This window comes from Monopterus albus, unplaced genomic scaffold (assembly GCF_001952655.1).
Source record: "Monopterus albus unplaced genomic scaffold, M_albus_1.0 scaffold71.1, whole genome shotgun sequence".
Taxonomy (NCBI): domain Eukaryota; kingdom Metazoa; phylum Chordata; class Actinopteri; order Synbranchiformes; family Synbranchidae; genus Monopterus; species Monopterus albus.
Genome location: NW_018127951.1, coordinates 509,577 through 521,724, shown reverse-complemented (window position 1 = coordinate 521,724; position 12,148 = coordinate 509,577). Strand labels below are relative to the sequence as shown.

The 12,148-nt window shown below is 40.4% G+C and overlaps 1 protein-coding gene across 1 annotated transcript; it reads right to left on the bottom strand.

Annotated features, from left to right (window-relative positions):
* Nucleotides 1–3,453: 3,453 nt before the first annotated feature.
* gpr4 (G protein-coupled receptor 4) lies at nucleotides 3,454–9,495 on the bottom strand. Its single transcript, XM_020605573.1, has 4 exons — nucleotides 9,085–9,495; nucleotides 7,133–7,397; nucleotides 6,297–6,645; nucleotides 3,454–6,222 (listed from the first exon to the last, which is right to left on the bottom strand). The coding sequence occupies exons 1-4, from the start codon at nucleotides 9,274–9,276 to the stop codon at nucleotides 5,844–5,846; spliced, it is 1,185 nt and encodes a 394-aa protein (XP_020461229.1). The 5' UTR covers nucleotides 9,277–9,495; the 3' UTR covers nucleotides 3,454–5,843.
* Between the last annotated feature and the right edge of the window lie 2,653 nt (nucleotides 9,496–12,148).

Genomic DNA, 12,148 nt, shown 5'->3' with positions numbered 1-12,148 from the left:
TAGTTATGGACAAAAGAGGACGTCCCACCTTCATTATTACTTTGAACTTAACCACACCAAACATTTATCTAACTCTCTGTAATCTTAACAACAGACAGAAGGATAAGTGCTACACTGTGCAGGCAGCCAAGAAGCAGTTTACAGTGTTAAGACTATGACACATGGGATAAATGAAAACTTTTCATCTTGCCAAAATGTAGCACAACTACTTTAGCAAGGTTTCAACTCACCATAGATTATCATCATTCTTTTTCTTTAGACATTTATCTAAACTCAATATCTTACACTGTATGTGTTGTTCGGTATAACATTTAATCATGGCTGATTTTATACAAACCAATATTTATGGTCATATGGTTTACATAAATTTTATAGCTAAAAAGACCTTGATAAGGATTCTGAACACCTCTTCAGGTGTCTGTTAAGATTTTTGAGGTTTTTGCTCTGGATTTCTGTAGAGTTCATTATACATGGTTTGCATTCAAAAGCAAAAGAAGTCTATTTTTTCTGTGTTGCCCATTTGTCTGGGTTGTTCCTGGGCTGGTGACCTGGTTCCTCTGCCATGATGGAAACACAGCTGAATGAATTTCTAATACGATTATAACATATATCATACAAATTGATTCCAGGTCACACTGGTTACAGTTCTTGGAGGAATAAACAGCTCAAGTACTACTCAGAGGAATCACAAGACTGAAATTGTGTTAAATGAATTGTTTTTAAATGAAGGATTTGTTTAAAAGAATATTTAGTATAAGGCACATAAATGAGTAATGTTTTACCTTTTATTACAAATCTGAGTAGGCTATTATTAATTTCTAAACATTTTCATATCAAATTGTTATATGTTGAATTATTTACTTTCATGATCAGATGTTTGTTTTATGTAATTTGTCATCTTGATGTTGAGAAGTAGCTAACGCATAGAGATACTGCATTAAACAGTTAAAGAGCGGTATCCCTCAGGAGTTGGTGGAGATGAGCTCAGTGCTGGAAAGAGACAGTGAGTATTGAAACTTCAGGTTCTGCTGCATAAATCATGGTGAAAATAAACAAATGTTTGCTGGAAAGTTTTGATAATATGTCAGTCTTGTGCTTACGCCTTATTTCTATTGCCTCCATGTGGCCAAAAAGTCTGTCAATACAAGTTAAATGCTGCTCCAACTGCAGGTCAGGTTTTAATTGTTTAAGTAGAACTAGCTGTGAAAAGACAGAGTAAGGAGATCAAGCCTCCAGTCCCTGTAAATCCCATTAGTTACTACCAGCTTTACAAAGTTATATTGTATGCTCCAGTTTTACCAACTTGTTCAACTGTACTCATGCCAGAAATAAACTTGAGCATCCCATGAAACAGTACAACAGCCCTTTATGTCCCATAAATGCTACTGTACCCTCACTTGATATTAGATCCCACTTGTAATCAGTTGTTGCTAATGACAGCGTGGCCTCTGGTGATGTCTATATATAGACCTATAGCAGAGATGACCAGTGAAGCATAGAGGACAAGAGACAATGTTCTCTCAGAGAGAGCATGAGGCATGTCCTTTCTCTTCTCTCAAGAACCTAAAGGCACGTGTGAGGAGTGCTCACGCGTGCCTTTATGTTACTCTGTCCTGTCTTTTTCCTCTACATGCAGCAAAAAACAAGCATACACAAACACATGTGCAGTACACCTATACATGTGTGCATCCCTGTGTGTTATACAAACACTTTTTCTTTCTTGATCTGTTATTACTCCACACATACTGCACACCCACGTGCACATACTGTCCTATCTTGTATAATACAGTATGACTCCACACGAGGGCAGGTCATAAATATAGGGTTCCTTCTGATGTACAGGGCAGCGATGAAAAGGACTGACCACACGCTGTCAAAGACACAGTACACTCACTGAAATACATGCAGAGAGACACATGCACACATACAAACACACATGCACAGAAACTACAGTATGCCCTTCATGATCCAGCTTAATTAGCTGCACAGCTCTGGGAGTCTAGAACAGGACAAGGTGGAGAGTGAAGAATGTGACTTTGTGTGGGCAGCATCTCAGACAGATGGTTAGTTCAGTGATCTGTTATGAAAGAATACCTGCACTATTGCAGGAATATGAAACGCTGTGATTTGTAGCAGTTTCTCCTTTGTGTCTGTGCACATGAACCTGTCCTGGGTTCGTCAAGCTTGTCAAGAGGAGTTGCAGACTGTCACTTAGAACAACTGAGCATTCTTTAATTTTCTGCCCCTCTGATGCAGGGTGGGTTATGTTTAAGCATCAAACTAACTAGGTCATACAATGTGTCATCCCACTGGTCTGAATGTTCATATTGAAGGAAAAGCAAGAAGCCGGCCACTGGTATTCTGTTAAACAGGGATAAAGCCACGCAAGTTCAGGTAGTCTCTCCTGGAGCTAAAGAAGTTGGATAAAAAATGATAAAAGTGAGCGTTCACACCTTCCTACTCCTGACCAGCAAGTCCTCCAACCTACATAAGCATATATGCCACTGGTCCCCTACCCTCTGACAGGACACAAAGGAGTTTGTCCTGAAGCAGAGCTCCTATGGCGGCAGGCATACTGGATAATCTTTGGCATGGTTACAATAATAAATGTGGACCATACCACTGATGATGTGGGCAACTGGACCTTTGCTGTAATGGTAACAGTAATAAACACATACTAGCTTCGTTAGGTTTAGACACTAAACATAACCTGTTTAGGTTTAGAGAAAGATCATAGTTTGTGTTTACAGCTGTCTACCGAAGGCACATAACAGCTCGCGTGTTACACTACAGTGATTTTCTAATGGGCTTGGAGAACTTCCAAAATACTAGTGACCTACAGCTCAGTATTGTACCTGAACTCCTCCTGCGCAGACACAGAATGCTGCTCACACTACACATGTAGACATGGCGTAACAATCAAAAGTAGCTATGGGTCGTAACAACCTTTATGCATAGATGACCTTAAAGCTTTTGGGGGGGGGGGACAGTCCCCTCTAAATGTTGTGTAAAGCGTGTGTACATTGTCTGTTTCTGATAGTTCCAGAACATTCTGGGACACAACAAGTCAAGAGTTTGCTTTCAGTAGTTCAGACAAATCCACTAGCTTTGCTGTAGTTTAACTTCTACATTTTCAAACACTGGCTGCGGGTTTATGTAAAACATTGTCTGATTGTCTGACTGACTTCCTTTTACTAGTTTCCGACAGACAAAGCTCAACAACTTCAGCAATTTGGTATGCACAATCATATAAAATGACAAAAAACTAAACCAAAATGAAACATAGAAAGAAAGGTTAGAGAACAGGACGATCAATCGTCCACTTCATTCATAGAAAGAAAGGTTAGAGAACAGGACAATAAATCGTCCACCTCATCCAATTCATTTCTATACAGATAGCCTCACCCATCCAGCTGCTGCTGTGTTTAGCTTGTACACTAAATGCTAGAGAAACACAGGTGGATGCCGTTTTTGTATGCATAATTTATTTCTCACTGACACTGTTGACCAACAAATACACATAATGAAGTCTGGTACCTCCTCTCTCAGACTGACACACAGATGCAGAGCAACAGCAGTGGTACACAGAGCAGCGTTCAAGGCAACACAAGCTACAAGTGTCCAGCATCCTAAGTAACGCCAAAAAAAAAACAAACAAAAAAAAGAAATGCTGCTGGGATCACTTAGACTATTTCTGACAAAGTTATAAAGTTGATTTTAAAGCTGATGATGTTTCTGCTCTGACAGGTCTGTCCACTCTGAATGTTTTCATAGTGACACCTGTATTTTCATTATGTTCAGTATTCAGTGATCTTTTGTAGAAGCTGCCATTGTTTTGGGATTCCAACTGAATGCTAAAAAGCAATGTTTGGTCACTTTGTGTTGGATTTACAAATCATGGTACATTTTTAACATTTTTCCATTTCTTTTTCTTTTTCCAGGCCCCAACAACTCTCACTTTGACATAATGACTTCAAAAAGTACTCAACATGGCAAAATACAGCAGCGTTGGCAGATTAACAGTATTAGTTATATTAATATCAAGAACAATTAGCCTCATGTACACAATGAGAAACATGTTTGCTGTAAATGTTTAATCTGCACTTTTGAACTCAATCATATAAAAACAAAAACAACGATTTTATGTTACTGTTTTGAATGCTCCCACACACCTTCACGACTGCTGCCAGATCTCCCTAATATGACAGACAATGTTAGCAGTGTTGCAGTTTTGCTTGATTCAAGATGGCATGTACAATTGTGCCATTTTAGGGAAAACTATTTCTAAAAACGTTGCTGTGCAATGTGACACCTGCTGAGGAAAATGACTGAAAATTAAGGTGACGATGTGCAGAACTTCATATCATTTAAGAAATTTAGGACTGTTTAAGATAAAAGGCATGTGTCAAAAAAGGGATGTAAACAGTATCAGCTAACTGCAGGTGAGGAACTTAAAAATAGTTGTCTGGCAGCACTGTTTCAGTAAAGGCTGCCATAAAGTTTAAATTATATTTTACACCTCCAGTGTGTAGGTCCCCATACTAAAATAATAGCCTTACGTTTCACTGCACTATGGTACTGTTTCTCTTCTACACAGTGCTGTCAATATAATGTCGTTGAACCTAATACATTTGGCTTTCAAACTGAGCTGGATACAGTAAAAGGCTTTGGTTTAGCTTTTTTGTGTTTGTGATTTCAGTGGACTGAGTTCTGACTATTTTGCTGCCTGTGGTAAAAATGAAAAACCAAAATGGCTGACTTTACATAAGAAAGACTACTCTAAGCCTTCTTGCTATCACAGTTTATGAGCTGAGGTACTTTATAAGGCTTCATTATTAACTTCAGTACTTTCAACAAGAATTACAATTACATTAGAACAATAACCAACAATCTTTTCTGTTACACATCTGCTCTTCTTTCATATTCCAAAGTGGCACATTTAGGTGTCAAACCCCGATCATCTACATCCGCTGTTTGTCCAGCTGGGTGTCCATGCAGTCTGAATGCAATACTCACCCATGTAGAGGATGGTCTGTTTAAATAATAACACTTAAATACTCAAGAATGTCTTCCTACATGTAGGCATGAATGACTCCTGTCACAGTTGGGACATTGTCCAAAAATTCAAATTGTTTTTCATAAGGTCCTCATTAGCCACACTAAGACATGACTTTAGGGGTCAGACTAAAATATTTAAACATTTACAGCATGGACTGGCATAGAATGTGGAACATACATTCATGGCCCACCGAGGCTGAATCCTAAAGACTTTGGTGTGTTTTGACTTTTCAAATAGTGCAGCAGTTCAAAATTTTTCCAAAAACTAATGACTTGTCAGACTCAGCTGCACTTTGGAATTAATGCTAACACAGCATGTTAACATGCTAACTTTAGCATGCATTATAGCTGCACAGCTGCTGATAAAGTACAGCTTTAGTCATTAGTGACATGAGCGAGACTAGCTGTCAGCCTGAGATGTCACAACATGGCCACTGTGCAAAGGATAAACCCTGTTGATTGACAACATGACCAGGTGAACTGGTGCCACCTTCAGGCCAGGCTCTAATATTTGTGCCCCTGTAGTAGTAATGATCTAACAACAGCAAAAGGGTTTTTCCATTTTTCATTCACCCAACAAGCTGTACAGGTTTTGCTCCTGTAGCTTCAGATTGTTTACTTCTTTAGTCTCATTCTGGCTTGTTAATGTGCCATTACCCCTAGCATCTACAGCTACGTGATCTGATTTCAGCCTGTCAGGCCAGAAGAAATGTGCCATGTTAGGTGCTTCCTTTGTCCACTGAGCTGAACTGTCGGGATGTGCTACTGTATATTCCAGGTAGACATCACTTCTTCACACTGAGGATGGTCATCTGTAGACACTCCTCCTTCAGAGCCACCAGTTCTGTCTTGTAGCTGCTTGTCTTGCCTCCATCAGCATAGACACAAGGCTGCTTCTTTGTTGACAGTGGTGTTTCCATTGTCACTGAACCAGTGTTGAGTATGTCAACATGCGATGGTGAGGAAGAGGAACCCCTCTGGCAGGCTGCAGACAGTAAAGCTGAGAGGGCTCGGCTAACATCGTGCCTTGCTCCCTCATTAACAAAACAGTACAAGATGGGGTCAGCAACACAGTTGAGGCTGGTCAGGGCCAGTGATACATGGTATGCTGCAAACAAGCTTTCCTCTGAGCCACAGTCACATGGCTTCCTTAGAAACATCACACTCCGCACCAGGAGTAAGACGTGGTACGGCCCAAAGCAGAGTAAAACGATCAGGATCAAACTCAATGCCAGAACATCACACTCCGCACCAGGAGTAAGACATGGTACGGCCCAAAGCAGAGTAAAACAATCAGGATCAAACTCAACGCCAGCCGCTGAATTTTGGCCTTTTCCTGGCGCTCTGTTGAGATATTGCAGCGCACTGCAACCAGAATTCCACGGTAGGCAACCAGCATAGCTATCCAAGGTGCAAGGAAGCCTAAAAATGTCCTGTAGAGGTTCATCCCTGCCACCCAGTCCTGCATGGGATATTTCTCAAAGCAGAAGGTGTGGTTGAACTGATCCCGGAAGAGCTCGTCGTGGAAGAGAGGAGCACAGTTGGCTATAATCTCAATGGTCCACACTATGGAGCTGACCAGGACAGCTGAAAGAAGTTCGGGAGAGGAGGAGGATATGAGAGCAAAGAGAAATATTGGATGATACTAATCAGATGCAGTACTTTGTGAAATGGTATTTAAGAGTCTCACTGTTATTCATATGAGGAGTTTCCTATTTGCTGAAACGTCTTTCATCACATTGTGTTTCTCGAAAGGTTAGTCCGGGTCCTCATTTGTAAGCTTGGCTTTAGTGCAGTGTCATTATATATTTTTTAAGAATTATGGCTTTAACAGACATCCTCATTTAATTCACATGGAAGTGGTCTTATCGCTACATAAACTTCCTGTTTTGTCAGATTTGAAGTTGCACATCCCGTCAGGGCTTGGCAGTAACACAGTTCGGGGAACTATTGTCAGATGTGATATCTCAATCTTGTAAAAGCAAGATGGAATGTAGTGCACCATGTAACAAAGACATATCACAATTGTTTGTTTTGACATGGGTTTCACAAGCCCATCCTTAATCCTACATACCTGTTTTGATTCGTCGAACTTTGGCGAAGCGCAGGGGATATGCCACAGCCAGGTACCTGTCTAGTGATATACAGCAGAGGAAAGCGATGCTGACATAGATGTTAGTGTAGAAGATGAAACCAAACAGCTTGCAGCTCTCTTGACCGTGGATCCAGTCATCGTGCTGCAGGAAGTAGTCGATCCAGAGAGGAAGAGTGGCAATGTAGAGGAGGTCAGCCACCGACAAGTTCATCAGGTAGATGCCGAGCTCATTTCGCTGGCGTACCTGAAGGGAGAGGATTGGGGAGGAGAGAGGAGGGGGATGAAGATTTAAAGCTCAAAGAGTAAATGGATTGAGACAAAAATGAGCAGGTGCATTGATGAGGTTAAGATTGTGTCTGTGTCTCAGCAGATAATGAGGCAGTGGCTCACTTTGCATGCAAACCTTTAAAATGTGAAGGGTAGTAAAATGCAAATGATGTGTGTTTGTCAGGCCATTTGGCTTAATGTGATGTCAAAACAGGAACCATATGCAAAGTCTCTGAAGGACTGATTAGCTTTGGTCAGTATACTGGGCTGTTGTTCTGTAGAGTCTTAGACACATGATGCTGTCCCTAAAAAACAAACAGGTGCTCTTTGCATGATGTGGACTTAAAAATGAGAGGGAGACGTGGGTAGATAGTTTGGAGGCAGCAGTTCCACATGTCCACTCTACAGCTTCCATTATGTTTGTCTACTGATCTGCCAGGTCTTTGACATTTGAAATTTGACATTTCTAGGGGACAGCTCTGTTTCCATTACAGTACAGTGTTAATACTGTCATTAATAAAGCTGGTGGCAACACCTTTAATGCTACTAAGCACTGAAGAGTGTTTGGTAACTACAATAACCATAATGCACCTCTGCCACTGTGCTGCTGTGAGCTGTGGTGTATTTGTGCCACAGCAAACTGAATGTAATGTAAAGTGTTGAGATGGAAACCAAAAAATAAGCTGATGTTGAGATGTCACTCATTGTTATGATGAAAATAAATATGAAAATAACAGTTCGTCCTCCTGCTGCCAAAGGAAACTGACAGTCTGTGGGAAACACTGGAAATGTTTGGTATGGGAAAATATCCCGTGTGCAGCTGAACATATGTAGCAGGCAGTGTCCACCTCTTGTTACCAGTGAAAGCATTGAAACATTACATAACTCATTACATGGCTTTTCTTCTTCTGTAATTTACAGAAAACAAAACAGTTTAAAGAGCAGCCAGCCACTTACTGACCCTCAACAGCTAACCCTACTTCACATTACAACTATACTGTAGTAACTAACTGCTGAAGGAAACTATTGCTGATAGTCATAATGCCATGACATGTATCTGCTTCGGACTGTCCTGACTTCAGTATGTAGCATTAGGACACTGTTGTATTTTGATGCATCCTGGTGGCTTTACTTGAGTCTTGATGTCGACAGAGGTGCAGGACTCATGATGTGCATCATACACCACTGGTACATATGCACACTCAAACCTTTCATTCCTTCCAATATAAATAAATGCCTGTTTAAACACTGTCTATCTGAATCTGAATCAGTTTTTGCATCTCATATCTCTTCAGGTTTAAGCCTGAGAACTAAAACAGAGTAGACTGAAATTCAAAAAAGTGATATCAAACTTTTGCCTTCAGGTTTAAGCCTGAGAACTAAAACACAGTGGACTGAAATTCAAAAAACTGATATCAAACTTTTGCAATAATTATATCATGAACGTTACATATCCTGTATGCTATTTATTTAAATGCCGACATGAACATTTTTACTTTGAAAGATTTGTTTAGAGCTTCACTGGATAAAATTGACAAATCGATATCCAAAATAAAACTGACCAGGTTTAAAATCACTGTTAAAGTAATATAGCAGTGGTCAAAACTAGCAGCAGGGGGAGTGTGTATGTGTGCATGAGTGCACGTGTGTGCGTGTCTTCTCACCTGCATGTAGGCAGCCCACAGGGCCATGCAGTTAGCGGGCAGCCCCAGAACAATGACTATGATGTAGAGTGCGGGTTGGAAGAACTGGTCCACCTTACTGTCCACATCACAGAATGAAATGTTGCACATTGTCCTGTGTGGATCACTCAGAGATTGTGTTTGTGTTTGTGTGTGTGCAAGTGTGTGAGCCATGTTCAGCTACTCTCAGCTCTGTGCATCCCTCTGTAGTTTCACTATATTCCTGCTCCAGCAGTGTGACAGTGACATGGCGACTCTGGCATCCTGCTCAGCTAGCACATGGCTGTCCGACTTGGAGGAACAGAAGAAAACAGAACTGTCATTTGTGAGGCATTTCATGGTTCTTGTTTCTCAGAACACTGTCTTTCTTGCTCAGGGTCCTTGGGGTTTCATAGTCCTTCTGCACTCTTCAAAACTCAGATCTATTATGAGAGGGAGAGGCGGAACATTAGTGTGTGTGTGTGTGTGTGTGTGTGTGTGTGTGTGTGGAGGTGTGCCTCAAGGTCCTGTTGACACACAAACCTCCTCAGGGATGCTTGCAGTAAAACACAGAAATGACTTTCCAGAGCTTCAGCACTTCAGAGCTGACAGGTCGTCCATTCTCTCTGGACTCCTGAACATCTGTGACAGAGAGAGGGAGACTGGTTATGATGCTTTATAATTAAATTCCCACAAAACAAAAAAGGAAATGTTTTTGTGCAAGTGAAAATGATTCATTCTCAACAGAAAACTAATTAATAAAACTGTAACACAACTAAAAAAAAAAAAGAGAGAAAAACTATAAGTAGAAAAAATATGTAAAAGGAAAAAGAATACAAATACTTTTCATTAACCTACAGCTCAAACTTGATCATCAGGTTTTCAGATGACACTACAGTAGTGGGGCTTAGCAGTAACTATGATGAGGGACCATACAGGCAGGAGGCGGAGTGGCTGACCACATGGCACCATGGTCTGCCTTATAAACACGTGTGACCCCTATCCACTCACCATATCATCCCCCTTGCTCGTCTTTTAGACAATTTTTTTTTTCTTTTTTAACTTTTTATTTATTTTTAGGTACATTTATTATTATCTTGCTCTGTTCTTAATAAGTACTGTGATGTTGGTGAGGAACTAATTTCGTTTTAGTGTATGTAAGGACATGGAGATGACAGTAAAGGAATCTGAATTTGAAATACTTTAAATTTTTACTCACTTTTTTTCTCTATGAGGCTCCAGCTCTCCATTAAGCTGAATTATTCAAACCCAAGTCCAACACTGGATCAACAATACTATAAATATCTAACTGGCCATTTTATATACACTTCACTGACAAATTTGGTATATTTGAAGATACAATTTACAACAAATGTTCTTTGGTTTGACCGATGTTTGGCAGCACAGCGTGAATTTGTAATGGCTGGGGTTCAAACTAAACATGATGCTATTTGTGCAGTAATTTATATTCTCCATGCCTCATACCAGCCAAGAATGCAGAAATAAAAACAGAAAATCCATCAAACAGCCACATGTCCTATCTCTGTTTTGCTATCTTGGCTTGTCTTAGCTCTCTTCACTCAACAACCACAAAACTGTGTGTTTCAGCCTTATTTCCTGTAGTCAGCTGCTGTGCTCTACATGCTTAATACACTGCAGGTTCTTGTCACAAGACTCAGACCTGCAGTTTTTAGCCATTTGCCTGGAATGAACACATCCTCAACACATAGCGTCAAACTGTTTTCTTCTAATATATTGATTATTGAATATTTCGTGTTGCGCCAAACATTCGGGAAAATGTGTGCATAAAAGGATGAAGCATGATCGCTGGGCTGACAGAAATGGAAGCAAGAGGCACAGAGTGGATTCATGCAGCAAGCACAGTGCAGCAGCTGGAGGTTATCTGGGTGACTTTCATGGAGACTTTCTAATATGTGCTCCTATATGATAACACAGAACATGCTTACACAGCTTAGAGGCACAAGAGGACCGTGCATAGACTGCAAACAGAGGGTACAGATCAAATAATAAGCATTATGTAGACCTTTATATAACATAATCTGAATGTAAATGCACAGCACAGAAAGTGCTGGAGTTTAGTTTCACTCCTTGATGTTTCACTTTCCATTCTGAGGTCAGTTTCAGCTTTGACCACCCTGACATTTTTGTATATGAGTTCAATCACTTTACTTAAATACATTCTGAAGCTGTGTAACAACCCATCTGACCACCACAACCCAAGGGTTTATCTGTGTATCAGCTTCTTTTCATTCTTAGATCAATAGATTTCAGAATTAACTTTCAAGGTTTACCAGCATGAAAAGCCAACTGGATGTTGCTGCTTTCATACATTTCAGTGAAATGTTTATCACTGAAAAGCTTGAATTTGGCTTAAAAAAATAATATCAAATCAACCCAGTCCTTCTAGCAACCACCAGAGGATGTGTTTTTCATCGTCTTAAACACAATATACAGTAATTCATGGACTCAACTTTCCTCTTATGGCTGGAAACTCACCCAAATCGACTACATTCATTCTTTGTGGAGCCATCAACTGCAGATTTCCTGGCATCTGACCACTAGTTAAATAATTTGAAGAAGAATGAATGAGCAATTCAGCCAAATGATTCCTTCAGTACAAAGCTGACAAGTAGATTTGAGGATGGTACATAGGAATTGTTTGTGTAATGGAAATACAATGACCTGATAGTTAGGCAAGTCATCAAAAACATTAGAAATGATTCTTTGGGGACAACAAACGTACACAAAAGCCTTTATGAAAGTTTAGCTGTCAGGCTGGTAATGACCAGCCCCGACAGAACTAAAAGGAGCCCTATGACACTACAGTCCATGATCAAAGCGCTAAAGAGAGGCTGTGATTGCACTTGTAGGCTTGATGACTGAAAAGAAGTCTCACATTTGTCTGCCAGCACACAGCAAACCAGTACACAGATGTGTGAAGGAAACAGCTTCACCCTATGATAATGTGACAGTCACTGGTGTGGAACAGCCACTTTGGACTAAGCTAACCCAGTTCCACAGTCATATACACAAATGTGTATGCAGA